The 25,000-nt window shown below is 40.1% G+C and overlaps 1 protein-coding gene across 1 annotated transcript in view; it reads right to left on the reverse strand.

Moving 5' to 3' along the window:
* arhgef17 (Rho guanine nucleotide exchange factor 17) overlaps window positions 1-18,540 on the reverse strand; it is a 23,497-nt gene extending 4,957 nt beyond the window's left edge. The window contains exons 1-13 of the mRNA XM_041233051.1: window positions 18,467-18,540; window positions 12,988-13,170; window positions 7,796-7,912; window positions 6,559-6,651; window positions 4,995-5,171; window positions 4,154-4,204; window positions 3,715-3,824; window positions 3,320-3,405; window positions 2,906-3,024; window positions 1,660-1,867; window positions 1,206-1,279; window positions 577-842; window positions 1-75 (exon numbers count right to left, since the gene is read on the reverse strand). Coding sequence (XP_041088985.1) covers window positions 1-75; window positions 577-842; window positions 1,206-1,279; window positions 1,660-1,867; window positions 2,906-3,024; window positions 3,320-3,405; window positions 3,715-3,824; window positions 4,154-4,204; window positions 4,995-5,171; window positions 6,559-6,651; window positions 7,796-7,912; window positions 12,988-13,170; window positions 18,467-18,526 — 1,619 coding nt within the window. The 5' untranslated portion in view covers window positions 18,527-18,540. The remainder of the gene's footprint in view (window positions 76-576; window positions 843-1,205; window positions 1,280-1,659; window positions 1,868-2,905; window positions 3,025-3,319; window positions 3,406-3,714; window positions 3,825-4,153; window positions 4,205-4,994; window positions 5,172-6,558; window positions 6,652-7,795; window positions 7,913-12,987; window positions 13,171-18,466) is intronic.
* Between the last annotated feature and the right edge of the window lie 6,460 nt (window positions 18,541-25,000).

Genomic DNA, 25,000 nt, shown 5'->3' on the forward strand with positions numbered 1-25,000 from the left:
AGCCGCGGCTCCGAGGAGGGGGGGTTGGGGTTAGGCTCCGAGGAGAGGGGGCTCTGCAGGGACTCCCCGCGCTCCCTGCAAAACACAACACAATGCACTTCCAATTCCATTTCAACACAAATCACACTGTACTACACAGATTCACATTGTACTGATGAGTCAGTTTTATCCAAGGGACAGTGCTTTGAGAAGCGATTTGAAGTGCTGAATTGAAAATACATTAAGAAAAAGACTGATATTCTAAGACACAGCTAACACCAACGCATGACTCGGCCCTCTAATCTAACCCTTTATTCAAAAGGACAAAGTCAAATAAATTAGCTCGAATCCTGCTGTGTTCTGTTGGCTATTCTTTTGAGAAGTTCTCAGTTATGAACACTCCACTCTTCATGAAGGTTATCACCTACAGTAACAGGAAGGTCTTTTAAAATATAAACAGCTTAATTTAAGAAACTGTACAGCTTTCATCCCACTGATTTTCCAGGTAGTTTACACCGATGAAAGCACATGCTGTTACATACATCATAAAATACTAATCACTTTGGTATACATCATTGCTTGTTCTTAATAACTAACCTTGAAATGACTGCTTCAGGCTGTACAACTACTAGTGATTTAAACTGTGCCAAGTTGGAGTCAGCACCGCAAACAGACCTGCCTTTGAGGCCCGGCACGGCGGCAATGCAGATGATGCGGGCTGAACACACAGCGATGCAGGCCTCCACAGTGGGCTCGTTCTTGATGTTCAGGAGGCAGACCTGGCCAACGTAGCCGTCACTGTTACACACCCACACCTCGTAGGTGTTCTCAGGGCAGCTGTGACTGGGGGACGCGCAGGAGAACTAGGGCACAGACAAGAGACCGTGTAAGAGAGGACCCTGAACAGGGTCACAAGCCAGAAACCACCTTAAATCTAAAACCCCAGGCACAGTGTAATGGATCTCCTCCGAGTGGCTGATGAGTTCATAAAACTGACATCAGCAGAAGACACATACAGCACTTGCTCTCTAAAGAGAGTGCTTTTTCAGTTGAATGGTAAGAGGTTCATTTTATTAACTGTGAGGATAGTGGTTTGGGTCAAGTCCTTGTCTCTCCATTCAGTTCAATGGGATGCCCAACCATTACAACAGTATGATTTTTTTCAATTTAAAAACAGCACAGGATCAGCATTAAGGCTCAGTGTTTGGGAAGTCCATGATAAGTACCTGCATTCCACTTCTTGTTTTCATGATGGGAATAGCCTTCAGAAACTCTGGGTCCCAGTGATCTTTGTTCATTGCTTAAAAAAGGAGAAAACAAGTGTAAATATATTCAGCAATAAGCAATACGATTAAATACAAATTCTATTTGAACAACTCTTTTCACTAAGCCTCTCAAGACCATGAACAGTAATCACTGTTGTACGCAAGATGTTTCTAGTTTACTTGAAAAACCTACGCAAAGCAGACTGATGGGAATTCTACCAATCTCAGGGTATAAATTCCCATCAGTATTGTGCCAAACTTTCGCAAGACACCACACTGCTGCCAATGGCAGGAAAGACACTTATGTCTCATACACTTGGCAAGGCCCTACGGTTATTCCCTATATAAACTAAACTTTGGGCAATGGTTTTTGTAGCAGTGCTTGGATCACAAAGCGCTGCAGACAGTGCTGTACCCAATTTCTTCTTCGCATCCTCAAAGGCCTGCTCGAAGCTGCTACGCGTGTCCGGCGCGCTGAACTCGAATACGAAGCTCCCCTCGAGAGAGGAGGTTGTCAGCTCCACTTTGGTGGGCGGGAAGGTCATGCTGAAGGAGAGCGACTGCTTCTCTGCCAGCTCACGATGAACTGCGGCCATCAGGTCTTTGATCACATCATCCAGGCTCTACAGACACACAGACAAGCGACACTGAATCAAGACACCAAGAGTTGAATAGTTTGTTTTATATGCAAATCGACTCAAGTGTGGTGTTCACAAGTGATTTGTAGATGGTCACACTGATAACTAAATAAAATCACTGAGAGGCAGTGTTTTTTTGTATTCATTATAGGCACAGTTGAAAAAGTTAATGTGACACAGACATGTGGAGGTGCAGGGAGCGGATCACACCCATCTCTAAAACATTAGTCTCATTTTCAGCCATGTCCCAGCATTTTCCCACAGTGGGTGCTTTTTATTAATTTAGTGGCTGACCTGATATTTGAACCCAAGCCCTCCCCTGTCTAACCATGAGACTAAACACCCAGACATGGGAGCAGCCAACCCCAGCGTCCCTCATCTACTATCCAGACTAAATCCTCCTGGGGAGAGCTGAACCCCTTCTACAGTGCATATTAAAATCATACAGACTACTGGATAGAAGACTGCACCCATGTGTACCCGAAAAGAAAGCTTTTCCATCAACTGAATAGCATGTGTCTAAATAATTTACATTGGCCATTAAAAATTGATAAATGAATGGTACAGACACACCTAAAGTTGAGAAAACAGCCATTGAAAATACCTGAAAATGTGTTTCAAGCTCTCACTGTGGTGTGTGTGAGAGAGAGACAGACAGAGAGACCCACCAGCACCAGCTGCTTGACAATCGCAATCAGCTCACAAAAACCCATGATAATAGACTGCTTGAAATATCATTTTATTAACCCATTAAGTACCAAATAAATGCTTCTTTGAATATCAGAGCACAAGCTATATTTATGTAATTTGATACATTACATTTAGACTTAACATTTGCTGTTGATAAATTAGAGGAAGTTATCATAACAATATAGTTAAAGAGAACATCTTAACAGTTAAAAAATGCTCCATATTTATTTTTTTTTTTTTAAGTAGCCTGTCCTCTAATGAGGTCAACAGCACATCATGGGTTAATCTGCTGCTAGTTTGCTTGGGCAGGCACTTCCTGGCCCTGCCACTCACCTGATGGGGGAAGCTGAGTGTCTCAGACAGCTTGCTGATCTGCCCCAATGTGCTGAGATCCTCATCTAGGCGTCCTATAGTCTTCTGAATGTTCTCCCGGTTCGTCGCCTGGGAAGTGCCTGTGAAAGAGAGGGGGTTACTTTTTTTTTTTGCCACAGAAAATTGCAGGTATTCTGCAACACTATCATCAGAGGTACTGAATGTTTCAAAAAGTCTGCATCCATGGGCTGTAAACTGACGATTGTCTTTTTAAAAAGCTGTTTAAAGGACGCAGTGCAGACATGAGAATGCAAATTACTGGTTAACAATATTGTGTTTTCTATATTGCGGGCTATACAGCTGTTCCAGACGTCTTAAAACCCTTATGGAAAAATGGATATTAAAAATGAAATAAAATAAAAAAGCAATGCGTACCTTTTACTATTTCCACGTCTTCTAAAGGCAGTTTCCATAGAGACTTGTATTTGCTCGATGTGTCTATAACACTTGCAGCATTATAGCTATGAAAAGAAGATGTCAGAAGATTTTCATTTTGTAGTGTGACCACTAGGTGGAACCCTGTTGCACTGAACTGCAGCATGAATAATGCAGGTGGCCTGCAGCCCTACCAAGGCCTACATTTCCTTATACAAGCAGCAATGATTCGAGCAGCATTGAGAGGCGAGCAACTGGAAGACAGATGTCATTTAATATAGAATATGACTAAGAGACAGCGCTCAGACATAGATGTTATGCTGCTTCACAGATGACTTGCCAAGTCTGTGCCAGACACAGATCTTTGGTCCATTCACATTATGCTGTGTACTTACAGACTCACGGAACTGCGGCGAAGAGATCCTGACTTTCGCTTCAGCGTTGTACAAATCAGCAAGTCAGTGAAGAGGAATAACGATCGGTCCTTTTTACCGCCTACAGTCTTCTGCAATACGAAGGTTAGTTTGAAGAGTCAGAAGGACAGCAGTTTCAGTGTGCATTAAAAACGTATTATAGGGTTCAAGCAAATCCAGAGAATCAAATGTATTTATGACAAGAGGTAATTAGCACAGGGTAGGGGTGTGTGGGATATCAATGCATCACTTCACCGTTACTGGCTTGAATTAGAATGGATTGAAGGTGCCCCTATAACCACCTGTGGCAACTTCTGGTACTTTCTAAACTGCCTGCATGTCTAGTACAGTCAAACCAGAAACAACTTTTCAGCAAAAGAACTAACCTTTGAGATACCAAAAAAAAAAAAAAAAAACTTACCACTTCCACAACCATCTCCTGTCTTAGAAACTTCCTTTGAGGATTCAAAAGCTGTTTTAAAAAAAAAAAAAAATGAAATCAATGTAGTATTGTGGATTCCATGAATATTAACTAAATGAAACACGTCTTTAAAAAAAAAAAAAAAAAAAACACACACCCCCCCAGGGATGTTTTTATATTTGTATCTGCAGTACACTACATCCTATACATAATTCACACCCATGGTATTGAAACTGAACAGCCTTGTATCTCTACCACATCTCTGGTTATTGATAAAACATACTTACCTTGCATGATGCACAGCACGAAGGACCCACACTGTACTACTGTGTGTGAACTAAGGGGGAGTGCTGCAAATCCCTTCCTAATAAACACCACAGGGAACAGCTTTTTCTGACTGAGCGTGATCGGAAACACATCTGCTTATATTACAGAGTGGAAAGGGTGCAGAATTATACTTTGAGCGCAGAATGCCTTAATGTGGTGGCTTCCAACCCAGTTCAACATCAGGGTAATAAATCAAATAATCTGGTGGTAAAGAGTAATCCTGCCTGGGGTTTCCAGCACAAACCACTTCTTGTGAACCACGAAATATACACTACTCATTACGTTAGGGGCCAGGCTTTCTGGCCTGTCATAACCATATTCTCCCACTGAACAACTAAAAAGTGTTTCTTTAGCAACAGCAGGCCAGATATTGCCCATTAAGGGGTTCAATTATATTGTCAAAATATCTTTTAATGTTACGCAGTGGCATTCATAAGTGTGAGCAGCGTGCTATACAGAGCTCTCCCTCCTCAGTTCTCCTTCAGTCAAATTAAAATAATGAAAACAGGCATACATTCTCTATCCCTTCAACGTGGGACTCGATCTCCTGCAGCACTCGGGTCTCCCTCTCGACTTCCTCTGCGTTCTTCCTTCCCTTGTTAATCCTCTCCGCCAGTCGCTTGATATTCTTCTGTGCGTCCAACAGGAAGGGGTGGTCTGGATGGTCCTCAGGAGTGTGCTTCAAAAGGTCCTGACATTGACACAGACAGAGACATCACTGAACAGTGGGGATTAGGGGAATGACGGCACCGCTGCAGGTTGAGGTACTACCAAGTGGTGCGGTGTGATGGTCCAAGATCCCACAGTGTAAACAAGGTCATTTCAGCCACAATATTCAGATGCATTTGCACATTTCCTGGCTATCCAGGTCCTGCCGAGGCTGCGTTCAAGAAGGCCATCCTTGTACTCACGGAGAGAGTTCCCAATGAGAAGTACACGGCTGTTCTTTCTTGCAGTATGTAAAAAATACTTGTAACAGTTGACAGAAAATTAAAATACAAGCAAAAGATTTTCAATTTTTACTGTGCATATGATAGTACACTTTTTTTTGGAGCATTAGAGCATTGATTTACGGATAATGAGCTAGTTTTCCAGGGTATTATGTTTGTGTGAAATATTAGGATCCATCAGTAATGTAATCTTTTGTCAGACACATGTGTGTGTTACCTGCAGGCAGTTTAAACTAGCAGAGGCTAAGGAGGCTTGAGCAAAGATGTGATCCGATCAATACCATGCGTCACGACAGCCTGACAATGAAACGTTTCCAATTCAACTTGGGAAACTCTTAACCAAAAATGATCTGCAATTACAATTGGCTTCCCACAATCCTTTCTTGTTAAAACCTATAAAAAGACATGCCTTTCAGCTTTTCTGATCAGTAGACCAGCTCCACATGTGCTTATTTTAACAACGCGTACAGAACCCGCTAACCACTACTGCGCAGTAAAGGTGAAGTACTTAACTCAGTTATAAAAATATTTAAAAAAAAAAAAAAAAAAAAAATTCAAAAAAATTCATATAGGTGCTCATTTATATAAAAAGTGTAATTTAATATCATTTTGCCCACAGATGTAATGCATGTTTCATGGTATATACAAATCAGAGTTAGCAGAGGATTGAATAACAGGTTTGTCTGTCCTTGTGATTTTAATACACATCATTGTGAAATGCTGAAGGGATTACATTGGCTTTCAACACGTTGACTTGCTGGTTTGAAAAAGGTGACGGGACGAACTGCTCCTTCTTAAACCATGCAAGCTGTTCCAGAAAGCACTGGCTGCAACATTCATGACAACAGATGCAGGTGTTGAAATGGCCCAGAATGCAGCAGTAACACAATGCAGTTTTAACAATCTATTAGGATACATGGAATGCATGTGGGTATCTGTTTGTAATGTGGATTTTATCATCCATGAGCTAGTAAGCATGTATCCTGTCACATCACTTGTTTATCTTGCTTCTGCTTTCACCTCCAAGGTCACACAGAGAGTCTTGGTTCCTTATCTCTCATTTGTAACCACCAGACCACACTGCCTGCTGTGTTCACCAACACAATGACATTAGAACCAGCCTCCTACCTTGACGAGAAGCTCATAGCGAGGAATCCTCTGGACCGGCTTGATCATTAGGTCTGCGAGAGCTTGCTTCTCCTTGTTCTCTCTTGTGCATTGCTGCAAATTGAATATGGTGAATATTGAGAGATGAAGACGTCAGAAAAGAAGCAGGATCAAGCTCAGCTAGGGCAATCGTTAGCTTATTAGCAGGATCAACATCTGGGAATATGAGAAGATGCCTGTCCTTTTGTTATGTGCATGTATTTTACACTTCGATTTTTTACTTCTATAAAGAGAATCGCTTATCCAGTTATCATAAAACTAAATTACGACATTCTTTACTACGAGTTGTAAAGCATCTGATCAGAATCAGCTCTAGTTTTGCACGTACAGTCATGGAGTTCAATCTTTTCTGACAGAGAGCATTTGGGGGTTAAGGAACATTACCAGCAGACCAACAGGAAGTAGAGGGCTACTTTAGAGGGGAGTACTTCCAGAGAGGTTTTGAAGATACCTCTTAATATGCTTCTTATTTGTATTTATACCAAGGCGGTGACTGATGTATGCAAAGACAACACAGTGAAACAGTGCCAGTGTACAGCTCTTCATCTGCTCTGAAAAGAGCTGTGTGTTACCCGGCTACAAATCAACCTCTGGGTTACAAAGCTAGTGAGTTAACTCAGGCTTTCTGCCAAGGTCGGCTTACTTCCCAAAAACAAACCTAAATGAAGCCCACTCGCTTCTAACCTGTCTCCTAATGAGAGAACAGACCCACCTGAAGTCTCCATCCACTCAATACTTCTATATTTCTAAAGTTCTAAAATTGATCCCTCGTATAATAACCTGGGTTAAAAGGTAGAAGCAGGTTCAAGGAGTTGCAGTTGGCCTTCGTAAATCCACGACACAAACTGCTATTGCAGAGTTGGCCAACAGATGGCACTGTTTCACAGAACTAGGAATACCTTGTTGTGTTGTATATTGTCAGTATAGATTCTACATAGAATGTTATCACTGAAGATTTTAATGAGTCTCAACAAGTACAGTGGTACCCTAGAATCCACCTTTGTAGAATAACCAAAAGACTGGACAGAGGGCATTATTAGGCATTTTACCCCAGTATTAAAGGAATACTGTTTGGGTTCGTACTTTTACATTACCACCAATGAGAGGGCTGACACACTACATATTAATACATGATATTAACTGTTCAATGATTGATGTGGCATTATCAGTGGAGCAGTTTTATCAAAGCAAAGTTTACCTCTAAAAACTTCAGAAACGCAGGTTTGGCCTCCTTGGCTATTCTCACAGCATCTTTGGCGTTCAGGAAGTTATCGATGTACGCTGAATAAATATTCACAAGTATATCCTTTGAAAACTGTACAAAGCAAGAAAGGCAAGGCTTTTTCAATAAATTATAAAAACAAAAGAGATTTTACTGCATATTGTACAGTTGGGATAAATGCAATATTTATTTTTTAAATTACCAGTAATTGCAACATACTTTGCATAGTATTTTAATATTAAAATGACATTCAGTAATGCAGACTGTATTAATATAACAGGGAAGATAAAGGAGGCCAGCTATACTGTAGAATGACCAACAGGCAGGCTGATATTTACATTTACCATGCTGGGAAAATGCAGTACCATTACTCATTCATCACCAATTGACTTCCAATGCACCCCAACTCTCAAAACACAAGTACTGTAGACATGTGTTGAATGCAAATGTCAATGCTATCAAGCACATGCTCTCCAGCTGAACAGGAACCAGTGATGCACGTGGCATAAAAGAAGCAGCATGTCTGAATCCTAATAAAAGAAGAACTGGCTGCACTGGTCCTGTGGGATCAAAGCACATTGTACAGTATATACACGACCACCCAACAAGTATGTATAATGCAGTGAGACGGTTACTTACTCCACAAGGCCCCTTTGCATACAAAAGATATTGCTATCCCTGAATAGATAGTTGTCTTTTTAATAAAGTCTTATTGAGTCTCACAAGTGCAGTGGTAGCACAATGCGTCTTCCTGAGCAGATTTGTAGTTCAAATGTTTCTCATAGAATTGCATTACTGCATGTGCCATTGAGTGTATTGTAGTGATGGATACAGAAACACTAATCTTGCATAACCTTACCAAAGGTAACATTAGGTAGTCCAAGATTAGGGCATTAGTTCAATGAAATGGTGCATGATCCAATAATACATCAACCAAAAATCACTGGGGCAACGTAAATGACTTACAAGCACATTATCTGATCAAACCGACAAAACCTTAACCAGAAATTAGAAACCAGACACTAGACTATTGACTACTGTCATCTGAATGTATGTACAGCAACTCAATCAAAACGGTTAATTTTGAAGTCTTTATCAATCACCACAAGCTTTTAAATTGTGTTTTGCAACTGAGAACAACCGAGTTGTGTGGTCAGTTGCACCAAGATGAAATGTGTTTGCTTGGAATTACAGAGCAACATTTCTGCAAATCCTGTATACAGCTTGGGGATGAAAATAAGACACCCATTGCTTTGCAGTTTAATCTATTCCTGATTTTGCTATGGAGTTTAATGAGACACACCTGAGCGTGTTACCAATACACTGTGGCTAATGAAACCTGGACTCCCTGTAGCTGCCGTGACATTTGTATTCCGAATACAGAAAAAAATATAACAATTCTCACTTGCTTTCAATTAGCCTCCTCTAGATTGGAATATTCCGCATGTTTAATAAGCATGACTCACAGTGACCCCTCCCCGAGCAGCTCTACTTGGTCTGGTCTAGAAATGTAAGGATGTGGAGATGTGGGCGTGCACCAGAGTGTTTGTACAAGAAGGCAATAAGGCCTCCTTTCAGGGGTTAGATTGGGTTAACCTTTTAGATGTCATCCCCACCATGGATGGCGTCAAGAACCTCAGACAACATCGCTGGCAGGCAGGTGCGAAAAACTGTAAAGTCAAATGTAAAATCTGTGAAAGGGGAGACTACTTTTAAATAACAGGTCTCAGCTTTCATCACCTCTCCAAACAAACTGGAATGACATTTCAAACTTGAATTCATTTGCTCTTCTTTACTTATTTCTTGTTTTGGTTAAAGTACATTGAACTATGACCTACCGATTTATTATGACAAGCCTGGCAATAACATCTGCCGAGCACCCACACATTTCTCCAACTGCTTTTAAATGAATTCTGCCCTTTTGATATTGGAGGAAAAGGTCATTTCTATTAGCATGATTACTGTGTAACTAATAAAGCAATTCTATCTTAGACTACTGCCAGTATGTTACGCCTATAGTCCCAAATAGAGTGCTGATTAGAGATGATATAAAATGACTGTTAATGTCAGCATGATAAATAATTATTCCCTTGGACATACAATTGTCTTATTTTTTTGAATGTGATATACAGTAAACCTAAATACAAGACTATACATACTCTGTGTACTGTATATCCAGTATATTCTCCATGTTAAATTTCCAACTTATCCCCTTAATTTTTTAGAAATTTTAAAACTGGTTTGTGTGGAGCTTGAGGGTTGCCAAGACAAAACTTTGAAAAAAAAAAAAAAAAACATATGTGCATTATAAAAAAAGACACATAGCTAGGAAACCGAACATGGTACAATTATGTACACAGTGACTGAAGGGGATATAAAGAATTAAAAAGAAATCCTCAGATGATCCACTAGTGGACATGCATGTAAGACATCCAGCAGTACCTATGAATGTCACGCTTTAGAGTTTTACTTGAATCTATAGAACGGCTTATCTGAATGTGAAGACCCCACGTTAGCTTTAACAGGCTCATCAGCAGCAGTTTCTTCACAGACAAGAGAACCAGTTTCTACTCAGGAGGGCTCCAGAGATGAAGTGCAGCACATCATTCTTCATCTCAAAGAAAGGCTGCTCAACAGGATTCATGTATCCTCGTTGTCTAAAGAACATAACCAACTGCCCTGTCATCTTCATGAGAATATGTTTGAAGGTGTGAAGTAGGGAAGGCGTGTAACCCATTCTAATCCAGGGTGCTGTAAATTAGATTGATTATCACAGTGTGTGAATGCATTCAAAAGACAGGAGTTTTTTTTTTTTAAAGCAAGCTGTGATATGAAATATTATAATCTACAAGTAACATCCTGAAGCAGGTCACTATGACCTATTTCCACGGCATGCACATGTACAAATGAAAGTTTGACAGACAGGTGGACTAACACCTGATCATGTAATGGAAGCTGTGTGGTCCAGCTTGTAACCAGGAGGTCCCTGGTTCAAATCCCAGCTCAGCCACTCACTGTGTGACCTTGAGCAAGTCACCTAACCTCCTTGTGCTCCGTCTTTCGGGTGAGACGTTGCTGTAAGTGACTCTGCAGCTCATGCATAGTTCACACACCCTAGTCTCTGTAAGTCACCTTGGATAAAAGGCATAAATAATAATAATAATAATAATAATAAGTCTTTTGAGTCTTGAAACACAATTCAACCCATTTCAACGAAATTATCCAATTGGGAGTTTAGAAGTAGAAGGGTGACTTTTTTATTATTAGTTAATACATAGCTAACTCCATAACTATTAACAACAATTAAACACTGTTGTGAAAATGTTAGAAAGATAGTTGTCCACAGTTTTTAAACAAACCAAAAAAACACCTACTCCTGCAGCTGGACACAGTGATATACTGGTGGAGGTTCACATTTTAGCGTGAAAGTGGTACGTGCCAATTAAAATGTCAGTATGACTTTAAACATTAAACGCGGACTGGATGGTGGCAGACAGATTCTCTATATAATTGGCTAAAGAGCTAAACCCGTAGCCGATTTGCGGGGTCAAAACGTCAACCACTACTTACATTCATCAGCCACTAGAGGGAGTCTACTGCATTGCATCAGCGGCTGCGGTTTGACAGAATCACCGTTATAAAATGCAACTTGAAATGTGACAGGCCTGTTTCTCTATTAGAGCAAGAAAGTTGTACACTACTGCTGACTTTTATTAATTAACAAGAAAGACAACAACCTCACAATTGCAAAAAAATAAATAAAAAAATCTAAACCCCAATAATAACCAACTGTAGAAAAATCAGTTCTGCATTTCAAAATACCTACCTTTCTAAAACAGACAGCGAGGTCACACAATATGATAGACCTGTGCCAGAAAGCTGCTCAAGCATTCAGAGCACACCTTTCAATCACACCAGCTGTGCTCTGCTCTGACAGTGTAATAGAAAACCCGCTCAGCTGTGTACACCGGCCATTCAATTACCTTCAGAACTCGAACATCAGCAGCATCTCAATCTAGGTATTGGCAGTCCAATACATTCCTGGGGAATCCCTGTTCTCGCTGAGCTAATGAAAACCTCTTGATAACGTTCAGCGTACGTCGCTGTTTATTAGGGTCCAGGTGACTGGCGCAAAAAAGGCAATTTCTGCTTGTATTATCCTGGTAGCAAGACAGACTCGAGGGAATGGAACAATTACCTTTCCCTTTAATGGGTCACTACACATGCTTTCCATGTTCAAAAGGTGTTAATTGAGGCGGAGACATAAATGCAGACCTATGACCTTGTACTGTGAAGGTAGTTCCATCTACATTGTTGGAAAGATTTTTTTACATTTTTTTTTTAGAAAACCCTCAGACAGATCTTTGTGTGTTTTATAACACTGTAGTGGAGGCGAGTCAGAACAATTTCTTCTAATCATCCTCCAATCAACAAAGCTGATCTCCTCCACCTTTCAGATGCACACACTTAGGTGCTTTCTTACAGTGACTCAAAGATTATACACGCAGACCACATTATTACTGTAGTTAAGTTTTGAAATGGGCTACTTGACGAGTAACAATCCGCTCATCCGTTAATGGCTCTGTTTTTAGTACGAGGGGGAGATTTGCAAGGGACTGTTGTCCATATCGCTTTTGTTTTTCATGAAATGTCAGAAATTTGTGGGTACTTGGATAAGGAGGCCCCTGCCATCAACTCTCTATCAAGTCTATAAGGTCTATCTGGTCTGCTGTCTTGCACACTGTTACTGAAACTAGCAGAAGGTTTTTTAACATCAGAATACATGTAGGCAATGCCATCTGCATTACATACACAACTAATACGTCATATGAGGGTCAACTACATCAAAGTGTGAGCCACATGTGGAACCGATGAACTGGGGGGGGTGTGTGTGTGTGTCAGTAGCAGTAATGTCACTTGGGTTCAGGAGTGGGGGGCATCAGTAGGATGAAAATGTAAAGTAGGTGGTGAACAGGAAACTACTGCTTACTACCCTAAACGCTGGCAAGGGGTCATGCTAGCCAGGAGCTGTCATCCCCTAACTGCTCCAGTGATGTCAATGAAATGGACTCTCTTAAAACAGTAATGGTAAAAATGAGTTCCAAGCTCAGTGGCCTGTGTTTCTCTGCAGTGCTGCTGTGTCTGGGAAAGTGGGGGTGGGGGCTTACCGACTCGGTGAGCAGGTCCCCCACTTTCTGCTTGGCGTGCCAGTCATGGACACACACCAGGACCTGCTCCAGGAACTGCTCGTGGTGCTCCAGGATTTCTGGGATCTGGAAGAACATCTCATCCACCAGAGAGGGGTCGCAGATGAACGAGTTCTCCGGCTGCTTCAGAGGCCTCATGTATCCCTGAAAACAAGCAGGATGAACATTGCTCTCATTAATGCCCTGTGCCAAGCTGAACACTTGTACATGCCTCAGGTTAGTTTGATAAGCTACTAAATGTTTAGCCAATCACTAAAACACTTAATGCATACAGTTTTTGACAAAACATGTTTAAGGATATAGAAGGATTTTTTTGCTTCCAATAAGGTCTTCCAAACCAGGTAGAACTGCAGGATGTGTTTCCATGGAAACAGGCTGACTCATGTTGAAGGGGCAATGTGTATAATCAAATGGGACTGCTGTATCCACTGTAATAGAGAGTAGAGGATTTTGACAATATGGGCTTACAACATAGGGTTAAATGTTAATTGAATAAATGAGAAATGCTGAATTCGTTGGTGACCCATTGCAGGTTATATAACTGTATATAACATCAACAGGAGTAGTCAGTACTTTCTCAAATTAGAATCAAGATCGTAATGAGATGCTTGTTTGCAGCTATTTACACAATAGGGAAGGGTCCTTATACAGCAAAATAACCACTTAGCGGAGAATAAGAGGGTATAATGGTTCTCTTGCATCAGTTGCTCTAGGCATCCAAAAAAAGATCCTCTTGGTGGAGTCACTTGAGTGTTTCACAGTAGCTGAGCAAAATATTTAGTAAAATACACCTTTCATAGTTGTAGCAATTTAATTTAAAATGAATAAAATGTATATGGACAAATAGCTATATTTCCTAGACTGCTCAATCAGTCTTCAGTTTTCAAAAGGGTTTGTGATGTTATAGTCCAGGTCAAGGTCTAAAATTTTGAAACCGAGCCTGAAAGAGCGAATTGGCATAACATATTCTTCTCGTTGTTTCAGTTCAGTTTTACACTTTTCTAATTTCAATCATCACATCTGTCTGACTTTTTAAACCTCAGAAGTTTAAACTGCCCCCCCTGTTTCTCAATACAGTTCTCAGAATCCAATCTAAACTCTATTTACATCTGATGCACCACAGTGTATCCATCAACCTGCACTTCTGTTCTATGTGGCATTACAGTATGGCCACTAGGGGCAGAGTATTGTAGGGGGTCAGGTTAACTGTTACACCCTGGGTTCACATAGGTACAGAGCAGCACTATCCACCACAGCTTACATGCACACATAGCACCATCAAAAAAAGTTGTATGTTTTGATAAGCAACGTTGAATAGTTGCCTTAGTTTTGCATGCAGGAGATACAGCTGACAATCTAATGGGTTTTAAAATGTTCATTGATTACATATGGCATCCCAGTAATTTGGGGCTGATAACTATCTTTGAGAAGAGAAAGAAAAGGCCCAATGAAAAAACAGGCACTTAATTTTTTTGTCCGTCCATGCTGGCTTGCTGTCATGCCTGATTACAGAAAGACAGAGCCTCATGCTTCTCATCCATTTTGAGTCTGGAGGCCAAGGCATGTGCCTGGAGCCAAGAAGTAGGTAAGCACACTCGACCATTGTCTAAATCAAGCAATTCATAATGCGTTATTGTTTTACTATGGCCTTACTTAACTCAGTCTTTAACCACATTACAGCATAAAAGCATTAATACTGAAAATGTGAGAATCAGCCAAACAGGCCAACTGGAGCCTTTAAACAGATGTTTCTTTCAACAGGTGTTTTTTTTGTTTATTTATTTACTTTTTTGTTGCACTTTATATGGGGGGGGGGGGGGGATCGTATTTTTTCTGCATAATTTCACTTATTCCGTTCAACATTTCATCCCTTAGAACTTCAGAAGAAGAAGATGTGTTTATTTATCTTTATATAAATTACTGGAAACCTACGATATTTCAAATAAACATGCTGCCCTCCCTGTGTTTTACATTATATATATATATATATATATATATATATATATATATATATATATATATATATATATATATATATATATAAATTGCTGGTTGAAACTAAAATCTGGAACCATGTATTAAATGAAGGGGAAGCCCCTGCAACACTGCTCGCTGAAGCTGCTGAAAGTTAGACTCACAGACAAACAATAAGGGTTTGTATCCATAAAACTGTCATTGGAAAGTTTTAATAATTATGTGTGTTGTTGAAGAAATAAAACAATACCTGGCAAGCAATAGTGGAAAGAAATACCCTACTTTTGGTGTTAAAAAACAAATATTTACCTCCCAACTGTTCAGAAGAGGCACCGATTGACAAATTGCTCTGTTGATGCTTAACAGTCAATGGAATGAGAAGTAAAAGAACCAGAACATTTTTCAACAAAAAATCTCCCCAAAAAACAAGAAACACAGCATGTTTTAAAGATGCAGACAGTTTTCAGACACCGCCCAGGGTGCTAAACTGGATTATATACAAGCGATAAATGAGCAACAAAGGCCTTTTATGAGGCTTAATTTAAAGAGAAAAACTGGAATGGGTCAGAACTATCACATTTATCTAAACTAAACTGTGGTCTTTGATCGATTAAAAAAATAATGATGGATTAATCTTGTCTACAGGTACCGAGTGGTGTATCAAAAAAACAGTGTGCGCAAAAATAAACCTTGAAAAAGGGCGGAAGGGATTTCTAAAGGTCAACTGGACGGGGTGTCAGAATGAAGAAAAAAATACTGCAACTTATCTGTGCTTTCTTTTCACAGCAGTACAAGTCTATTGCATCATCTTGGTCAAATGTAAGCTGATTAAAAACAACAACAACAACAACAAACAAAAGTTGAAGGGTTGCCTACATGCCAACAGTCCCTATGTGGTCGGGACAGTCCCAATTTCCTAGCAAATGTCCCGTGTCCCAATGCATAGGAAGAAAGTCCCGCTATTTAAAAAATAATTTATTCTGCAATTTATTCTGTTAGTGAAAACCACACGCTGTGGTCTTCATGCGGCCTACACATCTGCTGATCACTAACTTATACAAAGGGAAGAACGCTTCATTGTGTCTGTGTTTACTGTCATGCTGGTCGTGTGGTGTTGAGTTGACGGTCTATTATTATATGAGTGTTTTTTGCGTATGACCCCTCCCATGTGTATGATGCGTATAACACCCCCCACCCCAGAGGACAAGCGTCCCACTGAACAGTTTCCAAATGTTGGCACGTATGGGCTTGGGCCCTCTGTGTCACCTGCTGCCTTCTTCACTGGGGGTGCTGGAACACAGGGTGGGCTAATTATCCACGCTGCCAATCACAGTTACCAAGCAACTCATAATTTAAGTTACATAAATTATTTAGTAGTTGAGGTAAAATTACCTGACCCGTCTCATACTGTGCACACTTAAAAAAGTGATGACTTATGTTTTAAATACACTAAGGCATGGCAAAACTATTAACTCTGTTTACAAAAAACTGTGCTACTGAATGTATGTGTGTATATATTTGTATAAAGATGAACAAAACAGCAAACAAAACAAAATAGAAACAGCACGTATCAAAGAGGCAGCTCATGAAATGCTCGTTCCCTGCTGAAATTGATTTATGTGCGCATTTGTATCTATTTACTGGATAGCCAATGTACTTTTTGACAGCACACCAGTTAAGAGGTTATTTTAATAACACAACCTGAAATACAAATAGTAGTGAAGCAACCTTAACGTCAGTTAGTTAATTAGCTTTTTATCTTGAGTCAACTGTGAGAGAAACACTGCTGTCAGGTTTGTTTGTGACACGCTCTCAACCTAGCACTTAATATCAGCCATTGAGGTGAGGTTAAAAGCTCTACGATGCCTGGCTCTTTTGCATATTTTTTAAGATGCTCACTTGCAGTGTGCATTGATGCCGGTTCACACCCAGCAACATCGGTGGCTTGTCCCAGCTCTCGTACAAAATCTTTACATGTTCATTAACACCAAGTTGATCTTGTACAGAAATAGTGTACTGTATCCTGGTTTATAGAATCAGGAGGCAAAACATGATCTTAAATTACTGGCATCCTGGGACCCCTAGAATCTGCAGAGCCTGCCCAGTATATATTTATTGAAATTGATCAAAAGGTGGTATTTTACTGTTGTTATGAGACAGGCTTTGGGATATTTACAGACGCTATATATATATATATATATATATAGAGACACACACACACACACACACAACCATGGCTGTCGGTTTTAAAGTGGGAAGCAGCTGTTTTGTCAAGAACAAAGTGCTGTTATGTGGTTTTTCTTTGTTATGATTTCTTTTACAAATAAGTGAATAAGAGATATAGACAGAATTAGCAAGTTTTTTTTAAAGCCCACTACTGATCCAATAAGAGTCCCTAACACTGTTGCTGTGACAACTGTGTATGTCACCACTCCTTTATAGATCAACGAATCAGCTGGTTTCTCATGCTCATTTTACCACGGACAACATTTACAAGACAGTTACATAACATTTGTACAGGCTTCTTTCACATTCTATACCATGCTAACAAAAAAAAACCCTGAACAACTGCTTGCTGCTGCTGTGAATTTAAAATAGATTCTTATTATTAATGGCAGAATTTCTATATTAGTTTTAGAAGGGGTCCAATTGAATATGCACAGAGCGCTACACAGACTGCATATAAAAAGGAAAAAATGTGTCAGAGATGGTTTAACAATGCAGAAAGTAATATACACAGTACATCAGCAGCATCTGAAGATTTAAATGTAATATCAATTTATTAAACATTCGTGCTTGTGAACATCATCCTGCAATAAAATAAAACACAGAATGCACACAGAATGTTAATGTATTAGAGCACAGCAGTCAAGCAGTCCACAGCACTAACCTGCACTACTCAGCATCACATTTGGAAAGCTGCAAAGCAGCAGCATGTTCTAAAGCTGTATATGAAGAACACTGTGATGAACTGGCATCTCAGCCCATTGAATTGAATGGAAAGGCAAGGGCTGGATGCGAACTGTAAACCATACGGTTGAAAGACAAACGCCTCACCGTTTAACTAAAGACCAAGCTCTGTAGTCGAGAGGCAAATATAAGTCTTATGCTGATGTCAGTATTATTCACTCATCCGCCGCTAGGAGGAGCTTCAGTAGAACATGTACCATGTTCTTTTGGGAATTGTTACAAGAAATATACTCCATGCAATGTCATGTTTATGAATTAATTTAAGAATTCCTGTGCAAGGTGACTAGTTACCTTGACTTATGCAAGCATTTAAAGAGGAGTTCAGGGTTTCCTTCAAATGGGGAGTAAACTCAATTTACTGGCTGCCTCTAAATTCATGCTAATGCCTAAAGAGAACTTTTTTTAAAATGAGGCCCCAAAAGGATAACAGGTTTTACTCTTAAAAGCCACACGATACACAAGCAGAGAAATACAACTAGGACAGCCCAGCCCTTACCTGAATTAAAGTGCGCAGCGACTCCACATAGGACTGTTCTGTGTCGAGCAGAGTCATCATGACATGCTTTCTCATATCCTGAGGAGAGAAAAACACAAGCAGGTCAGGAGAAGCATTGTCTTCTAATGAGTTCTCATGAGTGAAATGCAAATTAACATGGTTGTCCAGGACAACTTACTTTAAGCATATTCTGCCATCAAGGATGAGCCAACTGTGATTAACCATCTCTATTTCTGGTGGAGTTAGCTGTTATATAACAAATACAGCCGAAACCAAAACAGAGACTTACTATCCAGATATACGGCATCGTTCCGTTCAGGTCTGCAGTGATGAGTGCCAATATGGGACTGTTTGAGCACCTGCATGGAATTGGCTGTGGTGATGTACAATGGTTCTTGAGGAGCAATGTGTTGTAAATAAAGCATGCTTATACTGAATAGCTTCTATCATTGTAGACGCCAAGCCAAGGACTGAATTGAGCACACACTACAAAGAAGTGTTCTTTCAGCAAACCCCATGAGCCCTGTTATGAAGCACATTCAAATACTGGACCATCTTTTCTGAGAGGAATAAAATACGTTTAAAATGATAAACCTTGTAAAAACAACTCGGCATAACAATTGGGCTGTTTCTCCCTACAGCTTTCTTTCAGATAAAATGGAAGCACTTTGGACTTGCATCAAAATCTGGCCAAATAAGTCTATTTTTTTTTGCTAGTATCTTGATAGAAGATCCCCTAATATTTGTAACACTGTGCTGGACTCGACAGACTGAATATTTTCAACTTGCATCCCAATACGCACACACAAGGAAAGTATAAGAAGAAAATGTTGCCCCTGAGATTATATATAACATCTTGCAGCGGTACTAAAAAGAAAATACATTATTTTTTATTTGCCATTGTCTGAAGTCCCTTTGCATTATTAAACTGAGTGCTCAAAACTGGAGATGCCAAACTCACATTGGAAGAAAAATGTAACATACACTTGGAAGACACAGCTAAGGAGTATCATTCACATGACACAGTAATTGCAAGTGTAGTACTAGGACTGATCACTTGTTACAAGATAATGTATAATAGGGTTTGTCTTTCTAGTTAAAATGAAATATAATGTACAGAATGCATCAATTTCTGCTGACTAATGTGCTAAATGAAATTAGTTAGTGTTACTGTCAGATCTCCTGCCCAATGTCTCCCTGCATTAGACTGCACTGTTTTTTTTTCCCCTCTGGCAACAAATTGGGTTTGGTCTCCAGGGAGCAACACACAGCACATCCCTGAGACATCAGCATGGTTCACAGGGCTGTCAGACATTCTGGGAATGCATTCGTATTAGCACAGGAAACTGTCAGCCTGTGGGAACCTCAAACTGTTAGCGGAGGCTCACCCAAGCACTCACAGCCTGTCACTTCATCGGCAAAGCAGTCCGTCAACTCACAAGCAGAGTAAGCAACACCATGCATCCCACAACTGATACCTTGATAGGATGTGCACAGACACTGGACCACTCACACTTACTGACTACAACTACCACTATAGTCGTCGTCTTCTTCTTCTTCTTCTTCTTAATAATTATTATTAAGCCCTGGATATTGTTAGTTTATGGCAACACCCACATACTTTCTGAAGTTTACTTCTAATAAGGTAATATATTTATTGTAAATGCATGGAATGTTTTTTGGCTGGTTCTCAACCTGGCTATGGTTTTGAGGTCTTTCCTGTAAGGGTTATATTGAAGTGTTAAAAGCATGTAGTCAGGCTACAGGTAAGCTAGCTGGTTAAATGACAGGAAAGACGGTGTTGATGACATTTGAACTCTGACCAAGGAAGTGCAACATTACCTAAAATCCTGGTTTTCAAACAGATTTCTGCAACGCAATGCAGTATCAGACAACGGCCTTGAAACGAAATAGACATTTACTGTAATGTGCTCCTTTCAAAACTGATGATCCTTCAGTGCTTAGTCTTTCAACCGCTTTTTATTAGCGGCAATCACTTTAAGGGGGCGGTACTCCTTGAGCAGGGTGGTGAAGCTCACATTGCTGCAGCCAGTGCTTTACCTGTTCCGTGGAAACATAGAAAAACTATGCAGAGATCAAAAAAAGAAATACTGTAAAACCCTCTGCCTGGTGCTAAGTCAAGGCTCTTCAGTTCTTTTTAAAGCTGTCTCAGTATGAGCGACGTGGTTGCTGCAACGATCGTGTCCCCAACCCCCCCCCCCCCCCCCCGAGTGCCTTTTAACACCAGCTTACTGTGCTGTGTGTCTGTGTGTTGAGGTTATTGACTCTGCAGTCTGAGACGCATTGAGGGGGAGATTAGCACAGGTAGGTGGAGGCCATGGAATAAAAGCCAAAACCCATTAACATTAAAACTCCTCAGCGGCAACACAATGGTGCTTCGAAACAGAACAATGGCCAATTTGTTTTACTCTCCTACTCACATGAGACACATGATCTATATTAATTATTATGTATACGGCAGGCAAATAGAACTACTGTAATAATAATAATCTTTATTTTTATATAGAGCCTTTCATAGTGGATCACCATCACAAAGCACTTCACAAGATACGAGGTTGTGTGAACTATGCATCAGCTGCACAGTCACTTACAACAATGTCTCACCTGAAAGACGGAGCACAAGGAGTTTAAGTGACTTGCTCAGGGTCACACAGGGAGTCAGTGGCTGAGGTGGGATTTGAACTGAGTACCTCCTGGTTACAAGCACACTTCCTTAACCACTGGACCACACAGTCTCCTATAAAGAGCAACCTCTGACTGTCAAAGCATGTATCCAACACAATATTTAAGTAATGGTAATAAAAAAAGAGAGTAATTGAAAACACAAGAAAATAAACTGTAAGGAAACTGTAAAAACTAAAAGTCTTTTGAAGCTACTGTACACTCTTTAATAAGATTACAGTACAACAGACCATTGGATTTTTAAAAAGACCAGGATACTGTATAACCCTATCTAATGTTCCAGCTGAAATATTTCTATACTTAACCTTTAAGTAAGAAAAAGATCAGAGAATGTTTGATGCAATGAAAGGACAGTCCCTGATAACGAGGCTGTAAGAACCAGGCTCTTGTTTTCAGATCAGAAGCTTGCAAGGTTTGATGCTCAGCTGGTGCTGCTGAGAGATTGGCTGCCCCTCAGAGGCTGTGCAGAAGGAGGTCCTTTAAGTGCGGTTCTAAAAAAGACAAATCACTGCGGGATTTCTGAATTAGCTGCTGTTTCCTATGTCAAGCCTGTACGTAATGCTACCCTGTGCTGAGGAAAACAACAGGCAATCTAGAACCATATACAGATCTAGAATTCTAACGCTCACATACTGAAATGCAGTGGAAAATCAGCAGTAAGAACGACTAATGATGATGGATTTCCTGTCAAAGAATCTAAATGGCGAGTCCTAAGAGAATCCCTTTCAGATTGTATTCAAAATACAGGTTAAAAAGGTTGCAGAGTGATATTTTCAGGTTGATCCTAAAGAAAATGGCTTAAATCGGAGAGGTCATATAAAATAAATGGTTTTTTTAGCTCATTTAAAAGAGAAATGTCTTAAATATGAATTAAAAACACCATACCCCACAGACAACATGTACCAGTTTAGTGGCAGAAAAGATCAAAAAGTGATAATTATAGCGCTTTTTTCGTTTCATGAATCCCTGTGAACTGTTTCCCCATGCAGCCCAGTGATAAAAGTAGCCTGCAGGATTTCTAGCACTGGGTAGCGGACACATGCTGGGCTTCAAAAGGGCATGAACTGCTGGGGGCACCCCTTTCCATCTTCCTCTCCCCTGAACTGCACAGCTGCAGGACCCACTCACCACCTCAGGTCCCCATGGGAATCATTTCCTATTCACCTTCCCTGCAAGAAAGCCGGATACAACCTGCCTGTATTGGAGATTTACACCAGTTGCATAAAAAACATTTTTTAAAAACCTGCATAAACCGTAATGCCGGCAGCACACAGCTTCAATAACAACTCTACAGTAATACCCTAAACACAGGCGTATCACATTGCTTGAAGGACAATACCTGAAAAAGAAGTGATTTCGCTGAAGATGATAGCAAACAAACAAGAAGATTACCGCGAGCACCAATCAAGGGTTCTGGCAGGTGAAAGTGCACAGAAGCCTCAGGCTCCAGTCCCCAGACTCTCAATACCATTTGCCAGATCCCGCTTTATCAGGACATCAGCATTCCAACCAGCTGTTGAAATCTAAACTAATCACATCTAACCAGTCAAGGATGTTAGACTTTAAGTAGATAACAGTCCCATTGACTCTACTATGGAATGAGTGTCTAAAGCATGTTAGTTTCTACTGTTTCGTTTTCATTTTTCTTATGCTCCTGCATGTATCACTTATTGTTATGTTGTAGTCACAGTTCAGGTCAGGCACTATGAGAGCTTCTTTACTTCACTGAAGTCCAATTTACCTGCTGCTACCGCACTGCAGAGTCACGCCCCGTAGAATAGTTACTAGGAGCCCACTTGAAACACCAGCGAGTTCTATCAGGTGGGATGAGAACAGCTGCTGCACAAGTCAGTGCTGTGGAAGGATAGATGGGCTTTATCCAATTCAAAGTGAAAAGAAAACTGCTACACAACAAATGATAATGGACTTTATCAGACTAATTTCACTTGTGACCTAAGCCAACATCAAACCAAAGCTTCCAGGAGTTAAAAGTCCAGCTATCATTGCACTACAAATAAAAACAAAACAAAACAAAAAAAAACAGATCCTCATGCATTGCAAAGCAACAGTCACTGGTAATTTTAGGTATTTAGAGATGACCCAAGTTACAAAGTAAACCTGCATCACTTGGATGTCCAGTAATGTCTACCTCCTTTGACCAATTTACACCAAATTTATAAATCTTCTGGTAACATCCATGACTAGGTGTCGGAGTCCGCTATGTGAAACTGATTAATTTATCCCCTAATTTCAACCGTGCTCTTGTCTACTTTGTCTATAAAAGAAAGACACAGTTAAGTGACTGTTTGAACAGCCTTTCATGTGATAGCTATTACGATTATTAATAATTGCATTATTAATATTATGATGATGTTTCTGGGATTTACGCTGCACTATGTATGTGACTCATCTAAACCCAAACAAGAGAGCCAGGAAATACGCATTTTGGTTTCCCTGATAACAACAAGCTGTACGCAGAACCCAGGCTCCTGTCAGCAAGTGAATGCGAGACGACGTGAAAAACTTCTCGACTCCTTGACCGTCCCAGTTCACTAGCTGCAATATAAACACACTCTCTAGAGCAAATGCTTCCCTGCACGTTAATGTGTGACCCCTCTGAGACTGGCTGTGTCTTCAGAACACACTGTAAGGTTTACTTGAGTTCCATTTTAAAAAGGACATCTATAAGTATGTCAACCACAGTAAATTACCACTGAATACCAAACTCAAACATAATATTTGAACAAGAAACAACACAAGTAGATGCTTTTTTACTTTTTGGATCTAACTTACCAAAACATGTACAATACTTCTCCCATGGCAGTCCAAAACTGTACAAATTTAACGTAGTAAGGAAAATAAAACTGTGTTATGTGATTTCAGCCACAAAATACCTTTGAGTCGCCCCAGTTCAGCAAAACATCAACTACAGCATACTGAGCTCTACCGAACTGTATTCTCACTTCCAGTAAAGCTGACAATTAGAAACATTTGAACTTGATTTGTGTAACTTGTACAGTATAATGATAAAGGTAAAGCAGTAAAAAAAATGTTACAAGATGTTGAGAATCTGCTTAGTAGAGGTTGTATCGACACTCAAAGTGTTGAAAACAAGCCCTGGCCCATTCACTTTTACTTGTGTCCTATAAACCTAATATAAAATGCACTATATTCACCTGGGTTTTTATACTATTAAAAATCCATTCTTTATAACAGAAAAAAACGCAATACATAGTATGTGTCATACTAGACATTGTATTATATTGCTCATAGAAGCTTTCACGTTGTTGTTTCTCACAGCCTCACAGAGACTTTTTTTTTTTTTTTAAATCTGTCTGCTCTTAAGACTGTTAGGAGCTGCTAGGCTAATTAGAACTGCCACTGAGCACACCAGCACCAGCAGCTTTCTTTATGAACTCTGCAGGCCATTTGCAAACACCACTGCAATTATTTCTGAGGGAGCTGTGGAGATTTAGAAATGGCTCAGATTTTCCAAAGCTTGTAGCTACTCTACTAAAAACAGACGAGGGAACAAACAACTAAAAGGTGTTAGTCTGTGAAATAATCCACTTTTCTGATACTACAGTAGTGGCTCTTTAATACCATTACCTTTTAACTCTATATGCATCAGACCGCTTTATTGTACCACATGGGCCATTCATTGACCCCTTATGAAAATCACGCTTCTCTGACAATCGCTCAACTGCATTTCTTTACCAAGTCATTGCGGTGTATTGGACTGTTGGAGGGGTTTGCTGTGGTGGGAGGATAATGGCAGGGTCATCCTAACACAGTTAAACAGCACACTCAAATCAAAACTTACACCAAACA

The sequence above is a fragment of the Polyodon spathula genome, chromosome 30 (genome assembly GCF_017654505.1).
Source record: "Polyodon spathula isolate WHYD16114869_AA chromosome 30, ASM1765450v1, whole genome shotgun sequence".
NCBI lineage: Eukaryota > Metazoa > Chordata > Actinopteri > Acipenseriformes > Polyodontidae > Polyodon > Polyodon spathula.